At 39.3% G+C, this 27,877-nt stretch overlaps 1 protein-coding gene across 2 annotated transcripts in view; it reads right to left on the bottom strand.

Moving 5' to 3' along the window:
- SLC25A13 (solute carrier family 25 member 13) overlaps nt 1–27,877 on the bottom strand; it is a 139,031-nt gene that overhangs the window by 53,484 nt on the left and 57,670 nt on the right. For both annotated transcript variants that reach the window (XM_089776701.1, XM_075922333.2), the window contains 2 exons: nt 27,643–27,758; nt 9,580–9,719 (listed from right to left, as the gene is read on the bottom strand). In XM_089776701.1, the coding sequence (XP_089632827.1) occupies nt 9,580–9,719; nt 27,643–27,694 (192 nt within the window). In that variant the 5' untranslated portion in view covers nt 27,695–27,758. The remainder of the gene's footprint in view (nt 1–9,579; nt 9,720–27,642; nt 27,759–27,877) is intronic.

The following is a 27,877-nucleotide window of genomic DNA, read 5'->3' as shown; positions in this document are numbered from 1 at the left end:
CCTAAATCCATGAATCTATCTAGCTCTTTCTTGAACCCTGTTAAAGTCCTGGTCTTCACAACATACTCTAAGAAGGAGTTCCACTGGCTGACTATGTGCTGAGTGAAGAAAAACTTCCTTTTTTTTGTTTTAAATCTGCTCTGGACCCCTAGCTCTTATATTATGGGAACAAATAAATAACTTTACTTCTTCCACACCAGTCATGATTTTTTAGAGCTCTATCACATCTCTCCCAATCTCCTCTTTTCTAAGCTGAAAAGTCCAAGTCCTTTTAATCTCTCTTCATATGGGACCCATTCCAAACCCCTAATAATTATTGTTGCCCTTTTCTGAAACTATTCCAATATATCTTTTTTTAAGATGAGGTGACCATATCTCTACACAGTATTTAAGATATGGGCATACTACACCATGGTTTTATACAGAGACAACAAGATATTCTCGGTCTTATTCTATCTCTTTTTTTAATGATTCCTAATATTATTTGGTTTTTGACTGCTGATGCACACTGAGTGGATGCTTTCAGAGAACTATCCAGAATAACTCCAACATCCCTACCCTCAGAGGCAAGTAGGAGTTCACAGTCACGTAGATTGCAATACAGCTCTGCTGAACACAACTTTGTCTCTGGTGTGCCGAGTGAAGGTATAATGAGATGTGAATGCATGGGCAGAGGACAACATTAGCAAGTTTGCCAGGCAGGCCATCAGAAGATACCTGCGCTATAATCAAATGAGCTTGGACAATCAGTAGTAGGACTTTTGCCAGCTTGTAATAGGTCTGTATCTGAGATGTGGTTCAAATGGAAATCTTCGGCGAAGAACTGGAAGGTTTTTTTTTTATCCTATCTGCTATAGTGATGAAAAGCGGGGTTGATTTGCAGAAAGGTTTGGTACATTCCAAGTAAAAGGCCAGAGCCTTCTGGACATCCAGGACATGAAAATGTCTCTCCTCCACTGTCTTGTGCTGTTTGGAACAGAACACAGGTAGGAATGTGTCCTGGTTCATTTGGAAGGAAGGCTGGGTGGGACCGCAGCTGGACCTTTCTCTTATAAAACAAACTTGTAAAGCGGTTCGGAGGCGAAGGCCTTGATTTCCAAGACTTGTCTCACTGATGTCATCACCAGTAGGAAAGAGATGTTCCAAATTAAGTGGCAGAAGGAACAGGAGCATAGCATATTGAAGGGCAGGATGGTTACCTGGAGAAAACCAGGTTAAGGTTCTACTATGGCCATAAGTGCAGGTAAAATCTTTAGAGGCCTCTCAGGAATAGGAAAACCATGTCACGGAAAAACATCTTCTGGCCCTGGATCAGCTAGTGGAATGCACTATGATGAAAAATGAGCTAGACTTTGGTTCTTGAGCTGCAGTAAGTAGTCTAAGCTTGGACTGCACTGAAGAGCATGAGGGAGAGATACCATGTTCTGATGCCCAATGGAAAAACCTCAACCATTTGGCCAGGTAGGTCAGTCTTGTGCATGGTTTCCTGATTCCCAAGAGAACTTACTCTACTTCCTCTAAGCACATGTGCTCTTCAGGGTTCAATTGTGGAGCGTCCACACAGAGATGTAGCAACTCAAGACTGGGGTGTAGAAAACAGCCCTGGTCCCGCCTTCTTTCATGCAGGAAATAGGACAGCGATCCCGACAAACTTTCTTCAGCTTCTTGGCTAGGATTGAAGAGGGAGATTAGAGACTGTTCTGGTGGGGCACTATGCAATGATACCACGGTGCTGAGTGCCGTGTTGAGCCTTGCTTTAGAGCCAGAGTGAGCACTAAGGATGTTAACAAGCAGCTATTTGGCTAATCATGTAGTTGATACAATTTGTATTGACTACACAATTAGTTGATAAAGGGAGCTGCTCTGCAGAGCTGCAGCAGGAGCAGCTCCCAGAGCTGGCACGAGCCGGGACTGAGCAATCTCGGCTCACGCTGACTCCAGGACCACTGCGCCTCTGCATTTTAAATTAAGAGCCTACTTTACTGCATTTTAAATGTAGCAAGAGCCCATCCTGACAGTAGCCCCTGTCTGTGGGGGATGGGGAATGGGAGGCCAACTCTCCCCAGCACTGTTTCTCCTCTCTCCCCCCATCCTTGCTGCCTCTCATACAGAGGCAGCAAGGGGGGGGGAAGGGCTTCTGCTAAGGGCTAACTTTATTGCTATCTACAGAAATTTTACAAGAACTAAATATTCCTCTGACTAAACTACACCAACAAATTCCAGACTTAGCATGGAACAAGTTACAGATTGAAATAATGTTTAATTTTCAGTTGGTTTTGTAATAAGTCAAATATTTAAGGTCAGTTAAGACAGACAGGTAGACTTCTCTGTTCAGGATTAATCCCTTTTAATGAGAAGAAGGAAAAATGCAGATATCCCAAAAGTTACTACCAAATTATCCCTTCCAGCTTCAAATCTCATTAACATTTCTTTTCTGTGGAAGGAAGTTGCTTATTTCTAAGCCATACTTTAAATGAATTGGATCAGAGTGCTTTCATAGATATTGAACCTGTCTTTTCATGGTACAGAGGTATTTTGCTACTATTGCCACTACTCACATTTAAAAAAAATATTCTAAAAAGTGAAATTAAACTGGGATCCTGTATTAATCAGGAATTTCTATTATGTTACTTTTAATGGTGTAATATCTTTACTGATAAGTAGAGGAAATAGATATTTGTCTCATAGGCAATGCATGCATTCAGTGAGATAAGAAGTAGGAAACAAGGCAAATATGATATTTCTGGCACCTCCAAAAACAGCTTCTGATATCCTGGCCTCATGGCTTCTTGAACAGTTTTCTAATCAACATCTTTGGAATTTGTAGTTTGTCTCCAAGTTATGATAAAGCGGAGAATATGTTAGGCAGAAAAATGAGCACTGCTATATGTTTTAATACTCTAATTCACTCACTAAATTATTCAAAAATTTCTGGTTCTAATAAGAAATGCTTACAATATTTTAGCCATAATATCTGAGTTACTATACCAGGTCTGTCGTATTTCCTTTACATTACAGACCCCACTTTAGCCTGGATTTGACCATTTTTTGTAATCATTTGCCATAAACCCATGAATATTCAAAATTAGTATTTGAAACATGCTAAAGAAATTCTTGATTCCTCTTATTTAATAAATGTTTTAAATCTCCCCTTTTTAATTCAAGCTGCTAAGGAGTTTCTGGATTGGCAGAAGACAAACACTGCAGTGCTGCATAAATTAGGGAGCCCTGCCACAAAACCTAGGCACATCCTGCCATGGAGTATGCAGACCAGGTCTTGTGTATAGCACTGAAATGTCAAGGTAGAGCAAAGAGCGTGTCGGGCACAATTCCAATCTACCCAACTACATTTCCTTGCTAATTCTAAATTAGCTCATTGTCAGGATAGCAATTTGCACCCTATTTAATGGCCACTGGGATTATTAAAAAATCTTTATAGCAGATGTAGAATACTGAGGTCAGCGTGAGAACATAGGAACATTCGAGGTACAATGTCTCAGCCACAGGATAACAAGGCACCATCCAAGTGTTATAATGACCATGATCCAAGAGCCAATTTTTCATCAGGACCCAGGTGACCTACCAATAAGGGCCTCCAGTAACAAACCAATTTCCATCATCCTTACCTTACCAACAATGTTTCTCTTTGTTTCACATTTGCTGGGCAGGTTTAACTAGGGAGAAGAATTACCCAACTTGGCTAACACAGGAATAGTACAGGGCAAAGCACACAATGCTGCCAACCTGATCCCATGCCCCAACTGCTGCCCAAATGGGAAGAGCAGATGACAGCTGCAGGAAGGCAGAAAAGACATCTGAAGCTCATATGGACCACGACAGATTCAATTTATGAGTAGCTGCCCTGACAATTGGGATTCTTTACAATCCATGGTTTTTCCTGTGCATAGTTTAGAAACTCTCTGTATATGTCCACACAGCAAAGAAAAGCCCAAATTGGCCTATGCCAGCTGACTAAGGCATTTCACAGATGACCAATGATGCTTCAAAAGTATGCTCGGTAGCCGGTAACATTCATCTAGGAGACATGATGTGATTAAAAAAAAAAAAGCAAAATGGTACCAATGCAATGAGGCTCAGAAACACCAATTATAAATAAACTTAATTTGCAAATAAATTTTGCTGTTTAATCAAACTGAGAAGTTATTCACATCTTCCAGCCTAACATTGCTTAGTTAACTAAAATATGGGTGAGAAGCAGCTATAAAAGGAAAACAAACTTAATTTGCTTATCAATGCAAAATACTTATCCAATGAACCCTCCCTAGATTAAAGTTTCTGTAATCCCTATACATACCTTAAAAACAAGATTATCCCTTGATGATAGAAGTCTGAATTTTACTATGCTACAATAACCATTTATGCAAAATTAATTCACGTGGTCTCAGGCACCCTGGCACCAGAGTTTTAACGAAAGGATTTCCCACCTAGAATTTTACCTCAGCTTTCTCATAGAGCTCATTAGAAACATAATTCATTTTCCAGTTATGTGGAGATTTATGTTCAGGTCTGACTGACATTTCCAATTGACTTGCATTCATTAGATGCAACACAATCCTTTCCACTGCAGTAGATTATGAGGTCCCATTTACAGGTATTATTATCTCATCAACTAGCATGCCACAACTGACCAAAATCCTAGCTAATGTTTGAATGAGTTTGACAGACCTATACATTAGCCAATACAAAATCTGATCTATCAATTGATTTTAAACCTCAGGGGTTGAAATTGTTGTTCTTGAAGCAGATCGTGGTATTTAACGCCCCGTCCAACTCGTGAAGGACGATATCTCACACAGGAAGTTATTTCTTTGTTAAGAGCAGTGACACACAGGCTGAGGCTCAGGAGCCACAAGTGGCTCTTTAATGTCTCTCCTGTGGCTCTTTGCAGCACATGGTATTAAAACACTGTATGATTTAATTATTAGCCAACTGAAATGGTCAACCAATCAGGATGCTTCTGCTATGTTATTAACCAGCTGTAGAATACTCGGTCAATCATTTTACTGCGAGAATTATATTCATAAAATGGTAAATGAAACAATGAATTCACACTACTGTGGCTCTTTCTGATCGTGAATTGGCTCCTGAATCACTGAGTTCTGACTATCAGATCTCAAGTTTCAGAGGGGTTACCATGTTAGCCTGTAACTGGAAAAACTTAAACAATGAATAGTCTAGCAGTACCTTAAAGACTAACAAAACATGTAGATGGTATCATGAGCTTTCATGGGCATTGTGCACCAGGGTCTGATGCCCTCTCTCCGAGTTCAGAATAAAGCTTGCATACAGAATGAAGTTTAGTGATTAAATGTTCATCTAGCTTCCTTTTGTCAGAAATGAGGATTAATAAAACTGTACTAACAAAATTTGAATATGAAAAGTGTGCGCTCTACAGGAAGGGGAGTGGGTAAACGGCAAGAAATATGAACTACTTTTAATCTTACATTATTTCATTAAAAACCAGCAAGCCGTGCTTTATTTACAAAACAGTACCTGCAGGACATTAAGGAACTCATCTGGTCCAAGTTAAGGGCAATATAAAAAGTATTTACACATCAGGAATGCCAAGCGGTAACTTGGCATCTGCTGTGGTATCCTGCTGCCTAAGGTCCAAGGTCTAGATGTTAGACCAAGGATAGTGACTCAAATACAGAGAGGCGGTCAGAAGGAAAAGTGGAATACCAAAGGTTAGGAAATACAAAGCAAAATTTCCACACAAGTGAAAAATAATTCAAATTTATGCCAAGAATAGTTTCTGCCAGAGCCTCAGCATTTACACCGAAAGGACACAATGCTGTATGGCAGTGTTTCTCAAACTGTGCTCCGCGGAGCCCCAGGGCTCCGCGAGACATCTCCAGGGGCTCCGCGAGGTTGACAAACTGGAAACATTGATAGGTACAACACATACAATCAGTGGACCGCTGGGGCTCCACACAAATTTTTACGCATGTAAAGGGCTCCGGAGTGCAAAAAGTTTGAGAACCGCTGCGTTATGGCAAAGGGTAGTAATGATGTCATAGCTACATGACCTGGGTAACTAGATATACCAATTTACTAAAATTGCTGCAGTGCCACAAATTTATTGAAATTGGACAGTCTGTTTCAGTAAAATCCCAGGACTCCTGGTCACCTGGAGCTCACCTGAAGCCTCCCATAAATATGACAGCAACTTAACCAGCTACCTCACCCAAGATACCTCTCAGCTGTCCAGTGCACAGCCAAAGTGAAATCTTATCATGCTGCACATCAGAACTGCTGCTGCAGTTGCAAAGAGTAATATTATTGGGCTTGGCACTGAGTGGCCCAGGAGCAAAGACAAGGGGAACAGACAAAATACACTGTGCTAAACTGAAGGTGGAAAGAAAGGAATATTTGCAAACAACAGGGTAAGAAAAACAGAGACTGAAGAAAAAAAGATGCAGGGGCAGGACAGAATATTTGCATGAGAAGAGCAATCAATGTAGGACATAAGGCTGAAGTCCACCAGGATTTGTTCAAAGGAACAGAGCTCAAAGAGATAAATAAAAAGAAGACATAATACAGAAGTAGGGAAGAGAGAAAATGGCAGATCTGAACGCATGGTCAGGAATTTAAAGCATGGGCACTATCTATACTGTGATTAGGATGAAATGCAATGAAGTATTAAACACCCATTAAAAGTTTGTTTTTGGATTGCAGGTGAGCAGGGGCGGGTCGGCCCGTCCATATAGGTGAACTAGGCGGTCGCCTAGGGCGCCAAGTTAAATGGGGCACCAAATGGTGGCGCAATATCATTGAGGGGTTTGGAGGTGGGGGCATCGATTGCATGGTTCACCTAGGGCACCAGTTGCTGGCAGCTAGTCTGGGGCCACCCCTGCTGAGGTGAGAGACAGGAATAGCCTTGGCTGAAGAGCATCAGTAACAAGCCAAGCAATGGAAAAACATAGGGTTATAATTTATTGAGAACCTATTTTTTTTCCTTTTTAATATTCTCTATGTAAGTACATTTTAGAGTTTTCAAAAGATGCCTGTTTCTAATAATGCCAAACAGCTACTCTACCCATTCAGAAGTGCACCATAGGAGTGGTCTCATAAGCTTTCCAGTCCCACCAAAAAGCAGTGCTTGGACCCTGCAGCAGAATGAATGCCCTCACCCTCTTCATCAGAGTAACAAGGCACCATTTTCCTTCTATGCCCAGGATATCTACTGAGTACCAATGTGATTAAGTCATCATAGAGACAAGATGGACCAACTGCTATTGGTCTAACTTCAGAAGTTGGTCCAATATAAGATATGACCTCATATACTTTGTCGCTCTAATATCCTAGGATCACCACAGCTAAACTACACTTCATAGGTCAGTCATTATTGTCTTTTTGTGATGTAGACACCTGCTCCCCAGGAACCTTTTCACACAGAGGATCAAAGCTTTCCAATTCAAAAGGCACTTGATCACTACCAGAGACAGGGTAGATCTGCTCTAAAAAGACTCAGAGGTGAGACTCCACACACAATTATCAATCCATACACCTTCTTTTCTTCTAGAATTTGAGTTTTAATTCACACCTCTGAATAAACAGCAGCTCTATAGTGAGCAGAATTACGATACACAATCAGGATATTACAAGCTACCAATGTGAGCATACATGTCTAGTCTAGGTATTTAGCAACAATAGTCATTATTAAAACCAAGGCAATGTGATTACATTTATGATCTACATCCTCTTCAGGCAAAGAGTTAATTAGTCTCTGTTTCACAAAGTCAAATTGAAACATTTGTCTCAATAGCATTATCTTAATTATTCCTCATCAAAATTATACCGCCTCCTACTGTGAACTAACTTCTCTGTATAAACAAAAAAATAAAAAATACAGCCTTGCAGTCTTGAAGTAGAGGCTCCTGTTTTAAAACTTGTGTGTAAAAATTTTTACTGGCACTCAGCATGTTCAAAATGGATTCAAACAAGGTACGCATGGATCTCATTTTTCTTACAGTAAGCATGATCAATTTTTAGCTTTTATTTATTCTCTACACAGCACAGGCAAAAATTAAGAGAATATTGTATCGGTTGGTTATATTCTGATTATTAAATGGTAACAAACAAGTCTGCAGCAAAAGGAACACAGTAACTGTATTTTACCACTAAAATCACACTAATCTGGTAACGACAGAAGTTTGATAATCAAATGAAACATTCCTTAATATCAATTTTAGAAAGTCAGTTCAAAGTGCACAATATTTGGTACAAATGTCTATTATTATTATTTGACATACTGGATTTTCCTAGTGAATGATCTCCTACAGTTTTTACATGTCATGTCACAATATCTGGGTATTCCCCTTCATGAAACAGTGGGCCAGACCCACTTTAAAACAAACCTCTTGCCACATTTAAGCGTCAAATAATTTGACTATTAGATTCAACAATTTTAGCACAAGCCGATCTTATCTGCCAATGCACAAAATCCAGCTTTCCAACATTAAGAAGAGCCTAAGCACAACACAGTTGGCTATATTGCCAATATGGTATTCACTAAATTTACTATTTGTGATTCGTGCACATTGCCATGTCCGTCACAGTGAGTAATAATAAATTATCTGTAGTAGCCTTTGGAAGTTCTAAATGTACTGAAAAACTTAAACAACAAATAGTCTCATAGAACTTTAAAGACTAGTAAAACAATAGATGATATCAAGAGCTTTCGTGGGCACAACCCACTTATTCAGATAACCGGAGTGCAAGCTCAGGATACCATCTACATGTTTTGTCAGTCTTTAAAGTGCTACTAGACTATTTGTTGTTTTTTAAGTTTTTCCTGTTACAGACTAACTTGGCTCTCTCTCTGAAGTAAGTGTATTGAATTTATGTTTCACTGTGGGCCAGGTATGCAGTTCTGTGAGGGAGGGTGCTTGAAGAGCTAAGAACAGTGAGGATCTGATTAGACAAATTCACTTAAATTGTAAGACCTCCAGAGAAATCTCACCACCAGAGGCTCGCATACACTAGCTAAAACTGGATTTTTCAGAGACTAACAGGCAAAGAAAGGACTTTTGCATAAATAGGTAGATTTTAAACTGATGCACAGCTTTCTTTCTGATTCAGCAAACCAGCAGGACATTTCATCCAACTGAGACACAACAATTCCTCTTGGGAAAGATTAAGACTTTTGCCTACTGAGGAGCCAATAGACTGATGGATGCCTTCTGGTGAGCATTGAGCATGTGTGCATGATTTTTTTTTTTTTAAGAAAAATATTTTGCCTGGAATGCTTCCATTTTAAGAATAAATATGCTTGCCTATAAAGGGCTGGCTTATCTGCTGGTAATTACACTTTTATAAGCCTCTGAAGTGAAAGCAAACCACAGACTTTGATCTGTTTAGGCTGTACTATACAGGCAGGGAATTATGCAAAAATCCACATCAGAGGGGCAAGTCACAGGTCTCTACCCCAGAGTGGTGACAGCTGAGAAGCCAAGCGCCTAGAGTGGGTGCACTCAAGGGACGACAAAGAGGGAATACAGGTGCAGTTGCCCTGAACTGTGAAACTCATGACAAAATTTACTGCACTAGACCCACCAGTAAGAATTGGGTAAACTCCGCATACGTAAGGCGTCTTTTTCGATCTTTTCCAAAATGCAGCTGTACAAACTCTGAATTCCAGTTAAACGGAATGTGCTGATGAATTGTGGTCTGGCCAAAAACTTGTTTAACATCCTCTAGAAAAGGAGAAAAAGAAATCTGATTAAAAAAGGAGTCTCATAGAGAAAATTAGTTCCAATTTTTTCTAACTAATAGAAAAACAATATTGTTCACATAAGAGATTACCCTAAAACATAGTAGCAAGGTTGGATGTTTTTGGATTAGCAAAATCATAAAACTAGAAAAAAAATCTATCTATGTTTACAAAGAACACTCCATTTTCAAGTACTTCATAAGAGTAGTAGTATTCAGTCTTCTACTTTCAATGAAACAAGTTACAAAAATAATGATATTTCAAGGTCAATTTTAGTGGCCAGCTAGTTCTGTTCACCAGAAAATATATGTATAAAAGCAAACCTTAACTTTTGAAATCTCTGGTTTCGTATAAAAACTATTAATCTGACCACGAAGTATTTGCCTAGGACTTGATCCTACAAACTCAAACTATCAGGTGAATTCCTTACCACTATGAAATCAGTTTATTAGAAATCAAACATAGATGAAGAAAACTTTTAGAAAATGTAAGGAGTTTACCTAACGTGTTAGCTAACTAGAAGAAAGAATACACCCACCTCCCCCTAACGAAGAAGCATCTACTTTTTTATGGCCTAAGAACCACCTCAACTCAAGAAAATGACAAAAAGTGTGTGTGTGTGTGTGTGTGTAAAAAAGAATGTTATTTCAAGTCTGAAAGTATACTTCCTAATTATATGTATTGCACACAACTTATAGTACAGGAATTGAAATACTTTTAACAAATGTATTGTGAGGAAAACAATATCAAAATTAAGATACATATTCCCTAATATTTTGTCCTATTACTCACTTGCATTTACAGAAATTGTATGTATATACCTGTACCACTTGTGGATTCAGATAAACACAAATATTCATCCAAAAAGACAAAATACTGAAGCAGGAGAGGTAAATATAATTTCTTATTATAGTTTAGTTAGACTTGAGGTAATGCCTCAACAAACTTTTATATTTGTTTACCTGTTTAGTACAACAGGCAGTGAGCTAATACTTCAGCATTTCGAAAAGATGATGCAACTAAACACCAGGTGCTTTTTTCTGACAGCATGCATGTTGAATTATATGGTGCAGTTAGCTGACTGGAAGAATGCCTACTGTGCTTTTATTGACTACTTGATGGTATGAGACATGGTGTCCCCCTCCTTTGTCCAAGACTTTTTACACATACCATATACTTGCTTCTCATCACTATTCATGGTTCACAAGCTCCTATTGTTCAGTGGACTGGATGTTAAATTTTTCCTTTTTCCTTCACTACACTCATCACTCACTCATTTAGAACAACTTCACTGATTCGCGACATTTGTAGTCTTACTGTCGGATTCAGATACTAAGACCGTTCACGCTCCATGAACAAATTTACAATAGTTTGGCCTGTGATTTAACTGTCAGAAGGTACCAAAACACTTACTACAACTCACTCTGAGCTGTTCCTCAGTTCGAAATGTACTCTTCCCTTGTCTTCTAAATCCAGCGTTACAACAGAAGGTGATCACTTTTAAAATCCTTTACTTCAAACCTTAAGGCAACATTCTACACACTAAGGAAGTTAAATTTCAACTAATCACCTAATTGAATAGTCAATGGATTTTCCATTGACTACTCAATTAGTTAATGCGGGGAGGTGCACTCTTGCTACGTTTAAAAGGCTGAGGTGCAGCAGTCAGACCTAGCGCAAGTGGGCGCCATTCCCCACTCCTCCCACTGAGACGATGCTAGGTGGAACCGGCTTTTAAGCCAGCTCCCCCCAGCACCAGCCCCTGCTTCATCCCCCCTTGCTGCCTCTGATACAGAGGCAGCAAAGGGGGAGGGGAGTGACTGGTCAAGTAGTGACTCAACTACCGGGTAGTTGACTAGTCTCTTCGATCCCTACTACATACTACACCAAAAGCAGACAAACAAAATACCAAAAAAGGTGAATTAAAAAAGCATGTTTATGCCCTCTTGATAACAAATTTCATCTATATCAGTGGTGGGCAACCTGCAGCCCATCGGGGTTCTGTGTGTGGCCTGCGAGACATTTTGTTTACTGTTGTCCACGTGCAGGGTGGCAAGATTCCACTGATTTCCCTCCATACGGTTTTTTCCCTAGCAGTATTACTCAAGCGACACACAATTAAAGCAAAGGCACATGAAGTGTGCAGATTGCACACAACATTGACTGTGAGAGAGATGTGCTCTCTCTGCATCTCAAGAGCTGCTACAATTCAACCAGCGCACACTGCAAATCCCAGGTATACAAGCACAGTTAGCAAAACTACCCTATTCTGGGAGACCGCCTTGCTTATGTCAATCTTGTGGCTCACAGATGAAGGAGGGCCACTCATGTGCCCACTCACTAGCTCAGGTTGCCCATCACTGATCTATATTGTTCCAGCAAAATTGTCACTTTGGGGTATCTTTTACATATGTACATTAGGCCCCTTAAAAGAAACCTTGAATTGACAAAAAGGAAAGAGTCCATCCTGATTATTTGGGTGTTTAAAAAAAAAAAAAAAAAAAGACCTATGTGAAAAGCATGTCTATCTTCTGTTAAGAAGAGAACAAAAGAAACTGGAGAATTTGTAAAATAAATGGTATAGTGAGATAAATGGGTGCAGTTTCATACCATGCACCAATACTAAAATTGCCTTCTCAACTCTTTTTAACAAGGACCTTTTTATAGTAACCTGAAAAGGAAAATAACAGCATTATAGCTGGACCTTAGATTCGTACAGTCAAGATTATTACGCTGAGCATAGGTAAGCCCTCTCCAGTCTGTGCAGGCAACATTTAAAACAGTAAAGGATACTTTTATGCTGAATTATATTTAGTTAATGATAGCTGAGCATTTCAAAGTTTCCTGGCCAAATACTTGGAAACAAGCAGACATAACTTAACTGACCTTGGTAATGTCACCATGCATGTATTCTTTAGTCACTTGGGCTACATTCCAGATGAGCTTATTACACTGGTCAGCAGCTATGCACAAGTGTAGTTCCATTGACTTGATACTACTAGTCTCCAACACAGTACAGGATCCATAATCTAGCCCTCAGGCAATGCCTGATCCTAAGATCAGTAGGGTTCTCCCCATTGGCTCTAACAAGCTTTGGATCAGATCATCAATGATCATTCTAAAACTGGTCCAGATGATGCCTAAAATAAAGTTATTGTAAAACAGCTTGAGAGGTACACAAGGAATTGTGAGAGAGAGAAAGAGCACACCCAGGTGTACTTCATCATCAAGTATACGGATGACCTTTGGACATTCCTCTGTTTAAAAAAGCATAGCATTGAAAACTTAATTTCAAATACCTTTGTTCTATAGAAAAGCATTTTAGTATATACACTATTATAACTTAAAATAAGCAGTTACTAAAGCTCTGTTTACACTACAGTGACACAGCTGTTAGGCTGCAGTTGTGCCGCTGTAAAGTATCTTGTGCAGTAGCTGTACATCAAAGGGAGAGAACTCTCCCACTGGCATAATTAAGCCACTCCCAATCAGCAGCAGTAACTGTCAGGAGAGTATCTTCTGTTGTCGCAGCACTATCCTCACTGATGCTTTTGGTGGTTAAACTTATGTAGGTCAGCTGTGGGAGTTTTTCGCACTTGGGACCAACGAAAGTATTAGTATAGATATGGCTTGAACACCATGGCCTTCTCCTCTAACCATAGAGACTGGATAAACGTCTCTATGGTTAGAGGAGAAGAGACTGGATAAATGTATTGTAGGAGAAAATACTGTGGTCTATCAAATGTTTATAAGGCATGGAGTTGACATCATGAGTCTCCACTTTTGAGTGTCTGTGCTCATGTCAAGTTTACTCAGTTCAGAAGTCAAATGTTGCTTTTCCTAGAGCCAGCTCTACGCACAACTGAATTGTCTTAGTTATGATCTACCCAGACAAAGGGCAGTGCATTATTTGCATTCCCAGATGGTGGGGCGTTCATACCTTTTATTGAATCAACTTCTGTTGCTGAAAGAGACAAGCTTTCAAGCTACAAAGAGCTCTTCTTCAAGATGAGATGGCCCTTTAATATTTTTGCAGTCATAAGACAAAAAGGGGATTTAGTGGGTACACACTGTTGTAATAAGCCATAAATCTAGAATTTTTTATTAAGAGCATGATTTTTAGTGTCCAGCAAAGTTATGAATTTAAGCTTCTAAGCTCATCTTTTGAAGATGTTGTGCAGATTTCCTCTGAAGCTGAGAGCTAAGAAATCATATATGGAGTTTTCTGAAAAGTCTTTGCTCATGGGTGATGTGGTGTTTTTGTCTTTCATCAATTTTTCATGTGAGATCATTTGAGAGCAAAGACTGTCTGGTTTCACCCACATAGCTCCCCTATTGTGTCATTTAGTGCACTGAATGAGGTACTACTGCATTTTGAGATAGGCATGAATAGAACTCGTGGATCCTGAAATACGTCTTGTGGGGAGGACAGCAGTGGAGATAGGTCTGAAAGTTTTGCATCTATTGTTATGGCAAGGTCAGGCATCTATTTGAGTTGGTGGGTCTGTGGAGAGCTTGATTCTGATGATGCGGGTCTCATCACAAAACAACTCTCTCAAACCCACTCCTCTGGCCTCCTAATCATTCCACAATCTCATCGGGGTCCCCATAACCACAACATTCCTTCTCCTACTCAAGCTGGATGCAGCAGTACAGTACACCAGCGCTAGGGAGTGCCTTATATTCCCTTACTTAAGTCAGTCTTCAAGATAGACCACAATCTCTCTCGCAATTTGGGATCCAGAAATCATGCTAAATTATTTCCTTCTTACACATCACCAATAAGATATGTGCAAGCCCAAATCAATTTTCAGTTACACATGTCCAGCCCCCCATTGTCTTCAAACTATGCCTTTGTTTGTTGAACCTGTGAAAACTGTAGCTAGTATGGTAACAACAGAGGGCAGACAACTGAAGATAATGGGAGCTGCAAAACATGACTGGAAAGAAATGTTGGGCCACAAAATAGAAAATTGCATTTACTTGAGCTATTACCGTATCTCCACTCTACATGCAAAGTTGTACAATTTAACTAAAGATGTCCTCTTCTGAGGGAACATAATCTGTCTTTAAACTTTATTTGTTAGTTTAATCTTGCAGCCATAAAATGGGGCTGACCTACTCAATCTCACACCAAAGTAACTGAACTGATTTTAATTCATCCCTGTTGTGTCATTTAGGTGCAAGTCTACATTTGGTAGCTTATTCTGGACTAAAAGCAGCCTATTTTATTTTGCTTAAGTCTGATCAAAATAGGACAATTATTCCAAAACAAGAGAGTGTATTTGTCACACAAACTTGAACTGAATTAACAGAAGGTGGGGATTTAAAACTGATTTACGTATTCTGAAGCAAGTTTGCCTGTAGATTTACAAATGCAAACTAAAGCCACATACGTTAAGTGTGAACTGATAGCATCTATACAGCCATTTGCACCACTAATTTAAACATGTAAAACTTATGTGTAGCTAAGCCCTTCAATTCAGATTTACTTTTCACAAGGGGAAAAAAAGGCATCATCTAGTCTCTAGAATCTCTGTTGATAACAGCATCTCTATTAGTTCTGATGATATGCAACAAGGAAAGAAAAATCTTAAAGCAAACCTGAACTCTGACTAATGCCTCCAGGCAATCCAGCCAGGATTCAAAGCACATACGAAATACAAGTTAAGGGATTTGTGTAGAGAACGTAGATAGGGCTTGTCTAAAACTCAGCCTGGATTAACTCTGCAGTGAGGGCATACCCTCAGAGTCCAGGTAAGTCAACAGTTTCACTTGATTGGTGCATCTAATTTTGTGGTGGTAGTCCAGAACACAAACTTGTTTCAGAATTCAGAGAATCATTCCCTAGTAGCTAGTAAATACAAAACACCAACAAAAGTGACAAAATGCATACTACTAACTCACAGAAATTATTCTGAAGCAACTTAATTTGTTATATTTCTTCTTTGGTGCAGATTTGTAAATTCTATTTCTTTAACAGCTGTTTTGCTTAGTCTGATATAACAAAAAATCACTTTCTTGAAAAAGCATTAGCATACATCCCCCTCCCCACTTAAATACTTCAATTTTAGATGCACCACAAAAACATACTTCCACAACAGTGCTGCATTAGTATAAAACTATTTAAATTCAATTAAAATGTCTAACTATCTATCCCAAACCTACCTAAACTGCAATTTTCATTCTGAGCACTTCCAACATGTTCTCAGTTTTGTTTTCTTTTATCAGCTTATCAAATCTGGTCCTGCATTCCAACTGTTGGAAAAAAATAGTCATTAACTACTACGTAACAGCTGATTCTCCAATTTAAAAAGTACACACAGTGTGTGTAAATATATTTTGCTATCTGAAACTACATATTAAAATTCATAATAGCAAAATGTTCCACTGCTCTAAGAGTCTGTTACAGCATTTAACTTCTAGAATGCAATCCAGTACAACTTTTAAAAGGATGGAACAAAATTAAAGCTAAAGCGTCCATGACTGTTACTACCACACAAGTGCGTTCAGGTGGGGGAAGTTCTGGTTGTTTCACAAACTGCCCCATCATATAAATATAATGGACGGCTAACTTTCAGCTCACAGTTAACCAAAAGAGTAATTTTATATGGTTATGGTTTACTCTCAAATTGGCTTCATACTCCCTTCCCCACACTTTTTTACTCTTTTTAAGTACCGTGAAGTAGTAGCAGAAAGCACAATATTTTAGCCAGTTGAGCATGTGGTATTCTCAAATTATCCCACCAACTGGAAGTGCTCTGTTACTTGTAGCTTTCAAAATTGGAGCCATTATAGTCAATCGCACAAATCCACATTTACCCTTTCATAAAAAGTGGATTTTTGACCCACTGAACTGGAAAGACTTCTGTGCAGTTTTACTGATCTTTGACAAGATATCCCACAACACAGACATGCCAATCTTGGTTGCATCTGCATTCAGTTGTTTAACACTTATTGTTCATAAGCGGGAACTGATTTTCCATTGTTGGCAACCTGATCATTTAAAAAATTGTAACAGTTGTAAGTAAATCAAAAGGTGAATGACTTGGTAATGGGTTTTGAAGCCTTTCACCTCTAGATAATACATTAACATTTGGATCACACTGATGGAAAGCACAAGTCACTGCTTTGGATGATTGCTTGGTAGCCTATGTAAAATGAATTGGTAGGTTTAACTGAATTCTAGGCAGAGAGGGTCTGTATCATGACAGCAGTTACCACAGTGTCAGCATTCTTGATGTCCACAGTGCTAATGTAGCTATGTTGGTCACAGGATATCAGAGATGGGTGAGTGAAGCAATATCTGTTAAACCAACTTCTGTTGGAGACACACATACATTCAATCTTATACCAAGCCATTCTTCAGGTCTGTCTAAGCTTGAAACTTTGTCTCTCCTATTATTAGATGCTGGCCCAATAAAGGATATTACTTCACCCACCTTGCCTCTCTAGCATTCTTGCTGGCAGTCTTAGCAGAAGAGCAAAATGAATCACAGCCAAGATTCTTGTATTAAAGGTGGTCTCTTTCCGTCAGACTCAGTGACATGGAGAAGCCATGGCTCTCAGCACCTGTTTGGTTTTCTTCTTTTATTAAGAGTTCTATAATCAGGACTTTTGACTCTTAGTCCAGCTCAGCAGCGCTACATGGACTTTAAAGAGCAAAAACTAAAAGCCCAAATCCAATGCTAGAGTAACAGCACCCCCGGCTTTTATTATAGAAAAGACATAGTAGTCATTAGACAGACAGAAGGAATAATTTAAAAAAGCATGCAGCCAGGCCTGCCAGTGGGGAGAGGAGGGGCAAAAAGGAACAATTGCCCAGGGGCCCAGTGATTTAAAAGGGCCCCATCTGCTGCTGCTGCAGCACAAAGAAACTAAGGCAAACTTCTTGCTCACCCTCCTCTTCCATATTGCTCCTAAAGAAGCCAGGATGTCTTGTGGCCCGTGGGGTGGGGGTTGTTGCTGCATACGGACCCCACTCTGAATGCTGACTCCGCAGCTCCTATTGGCCAGGAATTGCAGTCAATAGAAACTGTGGGGTGGTGGCACATGGAGGCCGTCCTCTCCTCTCTCCACTTAGGAGCCACTGCCAGAGGAGTGAGCTGGTCACTTCCAGGGCTGCCCAAGGTAAGCACTGTCCCCTAAGCCTCCCCACCCCCGAGTCCTAACACCTGCCCCATCCTAGAGCCTGAAGCCCACACCTGAGCTCCCCCTCAAAGCCAAATCCTTGACCTCCTCCTGTATCCCCTCCCCTAGCCTAACCCCACACCGAAACTCTCTCAGAGCCCACATCCCATCTTGCAGTCCAACCCCTATGTCTAAACTCCCTCCCAGAGCCCGCACCATACACCCCAACTCCCTACCTTAGTCTAGTGAAAGTAAGAGTAAGCAGTGGAATGAGCAGGACCTCTGAGGAGGGGCAGGACATGAATATAGCCTCATGGAAGTAGCAGGGCAAAGGTCTTTGGGTTTACATGTTTAGACAGTTGGCAACCCTATCAGGGTTGGCAACCCAGTTGGCAACCCTTTCAGGTGCCAGAAAAGCATGCCCAGCAGCACAGCTGGTATCTCATTGGGCACCAGCCAGAACGGATGCAGCACCGCCCAAATGACAGGTGGTCTACATCTGCATGGGCAACTCTTATGCATGTGTGTGAGGGAGAGGGAGGTGGCATTGACTATTCTGCCCTGGGGAGCCCAGGATTGCTGTAATCAGGCCTGCATACAGCTTAAGAACAGCTGTACAATTTATTTTAAATTCCATTCACACAAAATTATCAGACGTATCCACATTTGTGTCTCCGTAATTTCCAGATTAACCAGATAAATGCAAGCTAAGACGTCTGCTTTTCTGCTCAATTCTGTTTGTATTTTCATCCTCCCATCTTTAACCTAATTGTGTCTTTTATCCTGTCTGGAGCAGTGAAATGTTTGTTCCCCACTAGTGTAATGGAGCTCTGACCTCTTGAGTTCCCAGACACTACTCTAATACAAATAATTAACTGGTTTAATAAAAAGAGAATCTTTTTATAGCCATCAGCTCTGCAAAATCCAGCTAGGATTTCAGACAAGCTATGCCTTTCCTTGTCTTCTAGCTCCTTCCATTATAAAGTTTCTGGATGCTACAGTATGCCCTGTGCAAACTCCATTGGGCCTGTACAGACCTAAATGCCAGTAATCTGTATTGGTGCACATGAAGAAATCGTACAGGGATTCCAATTTGCCCTAAAGCAGCCTAATAAGAATGATTGTGAACAGGGAGCAAACTGATTAAGTAAGAAGATGCTTTTCTAGAGTAGAACACTTTATATTTATTTATAAAGAAAGATGATGCTAAACTTCCAGTCACTAGGGAATTTTAAATTTGTTGGTGTTAAAGACTCCAAAAGGCTCAGTAAAACACAGTCATGAAAAGAGTTCTTATTTAACAGCTTTAAGCTGCATCTACATGTTTTGTTTAACTTACACATTTTTATGAATACGTGCCTAGTTACAGAACACTTATAACCAAAACTGAAGGTTGCTCACCTGTGAAATAACAGATTATTTGAGATGAGTATCCCCACAGGTGCTCTACTCCAGGCACTAATGTGCCCCTGCATCTTCGCCTACAAATTTCTGCAGCAGACCCCCGACCAAACCTTCAAATCTGCTTATTAGATGGTGAGGGTTGAGGCAACGAGTTTGATAGTGATCTAGGATGCTGTGGCCTGTGTCAATGTTGTTGGTCATATGATCTCTGGTGTTGAGAGTAATATGGGTACCTGCTTCTCCAGTATGTTTGGTATCTAAACTGGCATCTTGTTGTGGCAGGTGTCTGTATGTCCCGGGATTGCAGAGTGGCTGGAGAGTCCTTCAGTGAATGAAGCACCTCGCTGGTCATCATCGCAAACTGTCTCTTGGTGTTGAAAGGGAGATCTTCTACTGTGTGCTGGATCTCTCAGGGGAACATGATGGAGTTCCACCAGAATACCTGACTCAGGATTATCATGATAACTGTGGCTCAAGCAGCTGCATCTGTGCTACTGAGAGGTGCTTGGAGTGCGGCATGTGCAATCGCGGGTTCCTCTGTGACGATGGCTGTCTTTTGTCCCCTGGGAAATCCTTAATTAAGTCCATAAACTATGTGTAGTTTCTGTGGTTATATTTAGTGAGTCGTGTGGCATAATATGTGATCTTGAATTGGAGTGTGGATACTATAAGGTGTGTGCATAACTGGCTGGATAACCATTCTCAGAGAGTAATTATTAATGGTTCACAGTCATGCTGGAAGGGCATAACAAGTGCTGTTCCGCAGGGGTCTGTTTTAGGACCAGTTGTACTCAATATCTTCATCGATGATTTAGATGATGGCATAGAGAGGACACTTGAAGATGATTAAGTTTGCAGAAGATACCAAGCTGGGAGGGGTTGCAAGTACTTTGGAGGATAGGGTCAGAATTCAAAATGATACAGACAAACTAGAGAATTGGTCTGAGGTAAATAGGATGAAGTTTAATAAGGATAAATGTAAAGCACTCCACTTAGGAAGGAACAATCAGTTTCACACATACAGAATAGGAAGCGGCTGTCTAGGAAAGAGTATTGCAAAAAGGAAGCTAGGGGTCACAGTGGACCACAAGCTAAATATGAGTCAACAGTGTGACACTGTTGCAAAAAAGCAAACATGATTCTGGGATTAACAGGAGTGTTGTGAGCAAGACATGAAAAGTCATTCTTCTGCTCTACTCTGCACTGATTAGGCCTCAGTTGACTATTGTGTCCAGTTCTGGGCACCGCATTTCAAGAAAGATGTGGAGAAATAGAAGATACAAAGAAGAGCAACAAAAATGATTAAAGGCCTAGAAAACATGAGTTCTGAGGGAAAGCTGAAAGGATTGTTTAGTTTAGCAGACAGAGGGGACATGATAACAGTTTTCAAGTATCTAACAGGGAGTTATAAGAAGGAGAGGGGGAAATTGTTCTTCTCAGCATTTGATAAGACAAGAATCAATGGGCTTAAACTGCAGCAAAGGAGGTTTAGGCTGGACATTAGGAAAAACTTCCTAACTGTCAGCATGGTTAAGCACTGGAATAAATTACCTACGGAGGTTGTGGAATCTCCATCACTGGAGATATTTAAGAGCAGGTTGGCTAAACATCTATCAGGGATGATCTAGATGGTGCGTGGTCCTGACGTGAGGGCGGGGACTGCACTTTATGATCTCTCAAGGTCCCTTCCAGTTCTAGTATTCTATGAAGTGTATACTTTGCCAGTCAAAGGTGTCCTGACTGGGTCTTATCTGGGTCTGCAGGGATAGCTCTATAGACTACTGTTTAGTCCCCTGGTTCATCACTTTCACCACTAGTGAATTAGGGGTGGAATGGGTGGAGAGATATTCTGAGCCCTTTGAGGAGGGAGGCCATAGTACTTGCAGTCTTCTCTCTTGCCTGTTGGTGCTGCAGTTGCTGGAGTGTGCCACCCTGATTTTGTTGAGTCTGCCACCCCACTGATTGTCAAAGCTATCTTAGCCAAGGAAAGTGGCTGCAGTATGTCCATCATCTTGTCTTGGGTTTCTGACACCTCCTCCACATCTGTGTAGAGTTATGCTCCCATCCATTTGAACAAGTCTTGGAAATAGGCATAATCATCCACAGCAAGTGCCTGTGGAGGCAGAGAAGCCTTACCTAATGGGAAGGCACCTCATTAGTGTGAGAAGATGTATCCTGGACTATGTTTTCTGGGTGGTTGTTGACATGTAAGTCCCATTCCCCTGCCTCAATGGTCGTGGAAGTGACTCTGGAGACCTGATGGTGCCCCATGAGGGGACGATAATCGTCTGTTGGAAGATGTATAAAGTCCCTTGGATTCCAATGTGGCCAGGGACCAGAATGGCGGGGGGTGCCCCTCACTGGTGCCCATACCACTGCAGTAGGTAGTTTAAGAGGGCTGGTAAATCCACTGTTTGTCAAGCCTGTAGGCTCGGGTGGGAGGCGAGTGGTGAGGAAAAGAAGCCTGCATCCTCATCGGTGGAAAAGGGAAAAGTCTCCCATGAGTAGCTTAAGTGTAGAGTCTGTGAGGTAGATGATATGGGTGCCACAAGGGCATGCTGGCACCAGGGAGACTCGCAGGTCTCTGTAGTAAGTATAAGTCTGTGGTGTGGTCCTGCTGCCTGGGCTGACAGAGCTGCATTGTTCTTTGCAGGCAAGGAGTGACGAGTCCCTGCATCACACTGCTTGGTGGGAGCAGACTGGCTATCATTGCTGAGTGTGTCTGAGATGCTGCCTGGGCTGGGAAAGTGACAGAGATGGTGGCCACGCTAGTGCTGTGCGGCCAAGTGAGACATACTGTGCCTGAGGTGACTGGATCTTCTATTGTTTAACAGTGCAATAAAACAGTGATTAATTGTGATTAATTTTTAATTGCAATTACTTTCGAGTTAATCATGTGACTTAACTGCAATTAATCAATTGCCCTATTTACAAGCAAACCAGCTAACTTATCAAATTTTGTTTGATAAGTACCATGCAATAGGCAAAATCCTGGTCACACGAGAGCAATGGTAAAACTCTTAGTAATTTCAAAGCAGGTAAGGATTTCATCCAAAAAGCTTAATATTTTTCCCAGATGTATTAAAAAACATCATGTACCAAGATAATTTAACTTTGCTACAATGTTCTATTAATCCCCAACCTCAAAATTCTCTCCCTTATAGAAACAAAAGCAAGATATCAGAGATGCTCAATCTATAGCCCAACAAAAGATTTCATAAGGATTGTGGCCTGCTTGAATCCAACATACTAACGGCCGATTCATGACTGTCATCATGCTTACACAAGTGCATCAGACAGTAATGTAGAAACACTATCTAAATACATATACAACAAGCTGAACTTAATCTATAGGTACAGGGGATTTAAAATCTTATTAAAATATATAGAATCTGTTTGACCCACACCAGGTTGTGCTTAGGTTTATGTGGCCCTCTTGTGTAATAAGATTGGGCACCTCTAGTTATGATTCATTTGAATATGCCCATATTTTATTGAAACTAGTCAAAAGCATTCCCACATTACAAAGAGGAAATAGATAATCTAGTAATTAAAAACCTCGATTTAGGAAAAGAACAATTTCTAAATGAGTGGTTCTCAACCTACTTATGGTAGGTCACACAAATTTATGATGAAAATAATAAATAGTATTTTTAAAATATATGGGTTATTTGGGTTGCATTCACACAACATACATATTATCTGGATGGCCCTGAAGATGGCACATGATTTGCAGCTGTGCGCTGATTGGGCCACAAGCAGCCTATGAATTGAGAACCACTGTTCCAAACTCTAAATCCAACTTTATCACTGATTGGATGTGCAGACTTGGACAAATCACATGCTATCTTTGCATCTGTTTCCTCAAGTGTAAAATGTAGGTAATGGTTACCTGCCTCTCAGATGTGAGAAGGACTGATATTTGAAAAGGGTTCTAAGTTTTGTTATGACACATAAGACCCTTTAATTCACCCACTCAGAATCAAATATGAAGGTTATCTAACGGATTTAATTTTTAAATTTTGACATTTTTAGCCAAGCTTCTAAACTTAAAAAATGAGCTGTATGGTATAGAATTTCAAAGAGCTCTGACTCTTTAATGAGGTATTAAAATACTGTAATATAACAAAAAGGCCACACTGCTAAGTCTCTTAAACCCCTGGACTTATATTATCAGCTTTTATGTGCCTGTCAACACTCAACAGTAAGGAGCAATGGTTTGCTCTTTGTCTCAACTTTAAAAGCCAACTAAACTTCCTTCCACCTTCCTGCTGAGAGTTAACTCCTTGCAAACTGTTGAAGCTTTGACACATCAGCAGCAGATAAATTTACAATGTACGCAATGGCCAGATACAGTCTCAACCAGCCATGAGCTAAAACAGGTTGTTACTTCCCATTTCATAACTACAGCCTCTAGAAATGACAACTTAAAATCAATACTTTTTTGTACCATACTGCATGGAAGCAAACACTTCTTTAAAACCAATTATACTTGGTTACCTTTGTTTGAAGGACATAAAATTACATTTCTGTTATAAATGTAAAGGCCCTTTGTTTTTATTTTTACTAATTTTTACTGAAAATTGTCAAGGTTTTATAAAAGCTATTTGTATTTTACTGATTTTCATCCAAATTTTGGACCACTCAAATTCATGAAAATGCAGGTGTTAAGAAATCTAATATGTAGCATAGTAATCTAATATGTAGCATTAGACAAATCTGTTTTAGTAATAAGTTAGAATGTGATGAGGATGTTTTGTAAGACAATGTAATGAAGATAGATACACACAAAGGCATTAACACATGCATATATACCATAAATGTATAGTTAATTTAAAAAACACCATGTTATACTATTACTTTCAATATTTTCTTCTTTATTTCTTCCCTTCCATACCCCATGTTAACCTCCATATTTAGCTAGAAAACCATCCAGTTAATTTTTTGTCTTGAACTTTGACTATTTTTTATTTTTTTGTATTAAAAACACAAAATATTCCTTGGAATATACCGAATATAATAAAAGCTGAAAATGAAAGTCCTTTTAAATACTTAAAAACTGAAGTGTAAAAAATAAATTCTGCAGACAGTTTTACAGAACTCAATTACATGACTAAATAGCTAAAAAGGAAAGACATTTTATCTGATGTCTAAAAAACTTATTTTTCCAATAGAACTATCAAATGTGTTTGTGAAAAAGCCAGAGTTGGATGACATGAATGGGATAATTCTATTTAGCAGAAAATATATTTATGCACTGGAAAATCCTAGATTATACCAAATATAAATTAGAATATTCACACAATAACTTGAGATCTGGTGAGATTACTTTACAGTACTGCAGACTTAGATTAACTATAATTTTGTAGCAACAAACTAGCTATAAATTTATAACCAGTCACTGAGTTCTCTTCCATCAGAAAGCAAATAAAGACACTACACTTACCAGCAATCCTATAGAGATTAATTCCTTCTACTCTCCAATGCTTAACTCTACAATTGAACAATATACCACATCCTGATTGAAATTTCCAGTACCAACTCAAGGGCTTAATCTTGCTCCCATTCAAAATCAATGGCAAAAACTCACAATTAAACTTTAATGGTGCAAGACTCAACCATTGAGAGGCAAAGTTATAATACAACAGTTAAATAATTCGCTGCTAAGGTAAGATCAACACTTCAATAATTTAAAAGGAAAACCCCCTCACTTTCTCCTTAAGTCTTTGTGATGGAAACCAGAAACTAAAAATGTCTTTCCTTACCTGTAGGTCATATATTTAGTGCATGTACTACTATTCATGCAGCATTCACTTCATTATTTGTTTTGCAGGAGAGCATCCCAAAGCATAAGCAAACACTGAAAATAAATATTTGTAACTTTCTCTTTTCCTCTTTCAAATGAGCATTTGAGAGCCTTCCAACCTTGACAGAGTTATTTTAAGAACCACCACAAGACAAAGTTCGTCTGAGAGGTTTCTTCATCACAAAAGGTAGGTCAGAGAAAAAACTGAAGCAGATAAATCCTTGAGTCTGAAGTTGACATATCCCTTGGCAAGCTCTTTTCTTACCACAAATCTCCAAATCACTTACTATGAGTTCAATACTTTCCCTTGAAGCTGGAGAATCTATAACATATAATATGATGACAGGGCAATATTTTTACATTTATTGAGCACTAACCATGTTGAAACAAATCAAATGAATATTGTAGTAGAATCCAAGTTCTACTTTCCTTAATCTCAGTGAAGGAAATATTGTATACCTAATATGTAATCTGTGTGTATTTGTGTTGACAAAAAATTGACCGTGGGCTTTCCATTTTATACATTTATTACAGAATATCTCCATCCATAGTGAAACTGGTTAGTTCTTTATTATGATTTGTTAAAACAAAGGCACACGGAATGCATGTGATCCTATAGGTTGTTCTCTATTTCAGAGCTCCACTTACTTGGAACATTACTTAATGATCTTGAAACAACTAAAATTCTACATTCATATTTCCATATTTATGCAAGGTTTGGGTTTTTGTTCTTTTCAACATACCCTCTGACTCTCTAATAAAATTATCAAATAATTACTTTCTATTTGTCTGAATGGAAGCACTTTTCTTTTGAAATTCCATACTGTGAAGACTTATACGCTATATAAAAACTAAAACACTAAGGGAAACATTTACAGTCAGGATAAACCAATAAGAATTCAGTGCTAAAAACTGAAACTAAACTAATTCAGATTCTGAGTACAGAAACAAAAGATTTTTAAACATTTCAAGATCATTAACTAATATTTCTGGCAAGTAGGGCTTCATGGTTACACGCAGCCCTCTCCTCCCCCTCCCACACCTGCGCTGCTACTTCTGTATGAGCCTGCTCCCCACGAGCCACCTGCTACCCCTCCTCCACACTGCTGCCTCTAATACAGAGCTGCCTCCCTCCTCCACCCACTTGTAAATGTGTACCTTCTGAAAATTTCAGCGGGTACGCGCTACTAAAACAAAACACATTTTAACATCCCTGGTAGGATCACAGCATTCTGTGAATCTTTGTTTCAACAAATCATAATCAAGATCTAACCAGTTTCACTGTAGATTTAGACATTTATCACAGAATGTCTCCAATGGAAAACCGATGGTCAAATCGCTGTCAACACAAATACACACAGATTACATATTAGGCATGAAATATTTCCTTTATTGAGATAAAGGACAGTAGAATTTTTACTATTCATTTGATTTGTTTCAACATTTTTAGTGCCTAACCGAGGCTGAGCACTCTGCAGCTGTTAAAACAAGTAACAATTCACACAGAGCTAAAAAATGTTTAAATGAATTTAGACAACCAAACATCTATAAACCAAAACATGCCTACAGCTTGCTCCAGTGACCAGAAGAGCAAATGCAGCTTTTTTTAAAAAACATTTGCCACAAACAATGGCAATAACAGAATCTTCCTGTTTTACATGGAAAAGGAAGGATGGGTGCATCTGTGGGTGAATATTAACTTGAAATAAAGGAAGCTTGCGTAGGGGGTGTCACCATACATTCAGTTCAGAAGAGACACTGGCATTCACCCAATTTTCTTTTTGTGTCTGTCCACTCACTGATACTACTAAGAACAGAGTCATACAAAGAACTGAATGTATATAGTAACATAAAACTCTGGAAGTACCAATTTTTTAAAAAACATAAGAAAAACTTTCTGAAGTGCAGCCCACTCAGATTATTCACAGCTGCTATTTGTGTATTTTTCTTCCTAATAGAATGGTAGCATGCATCTAGACAGGTGGCAATTAGTTCTACAGATGTCAGAAGCTGTCTATATTGTTTCTAAAAGTAAACAACCCCAATGACCATGGTGTAATGTGACACACGTTTCTCATACGGAGTTGTCAATGTAAACCCCTCCCTCCAAAGACAAGACAAGATTCTCAGTAGGATAGTATTGAATTTTTTTTTTTTAAATCTCACAAATTTTTAAAAACTAAAAAAGGAAACCAACTTGAAATCTGCCAATTTAAACAAAAAATATTTAAAGTAACTTTGAGCCATGCTCACCCTCAAATGCCGTTGCAGATGGGTGTGTAAATTTTACAATAATTGTGCACCCCACCCCTGTTGCTATGTCAAAGACCCATGCAAACAAAAGAAGAAAGTGACTGACTCTAAAGAGGAAACAATGAAAAAGATTGCACACACAGACGAGTGCACAAACTAAACTAAAAAAATAATTTGTTCTAATAGCTTTCAGTTTAAACACAAGAGGTGTGTCTTGTAAAAATAAAATATTCTCAGGCAAAAGTCTGATTTTTAAGTTGACCATGTCTCTTTAATTTTATATATTTCAAAACTCAAATATAGTAAGTCTTACCGAAAGTAACTTCTCCTTCACCCGTTTTGTCAAAGAGTTGAAAGGCTACCATGAACAATGCATCTGGAGCACAGAGGACTGATTCAAATGCCACAAATTCTTGAAAGGATATCAGCCTGCAAATAAGATAAAGTGTGAAGCCAGTTACTCATTGAAAATATCACTTCAGGTTGATACGCCATAATCTGGACTTCCCTAGTCTGGCAATACCCTAGTTCAGCATCGTTGGGGTGAC

This window comes from Pelodiscus sinensis, chromosome 2 (genome assembly GCF_052426305.1).
Source record: "Pelodiscus sinensis isolate ZL-2025 chromosome 2, ASM5242630v1, whole genome shotgun sequence".
In the NCBI taxonomy this organism is placed as follows: Eukaryota; Metazoa; Chordata; order Testudines; family Trionychidae; genus Pelodiscus; species Pelodiscus sinensis.
This window is presented reverse-complemented; position numbering and strand designations above follow the sequence as displayed.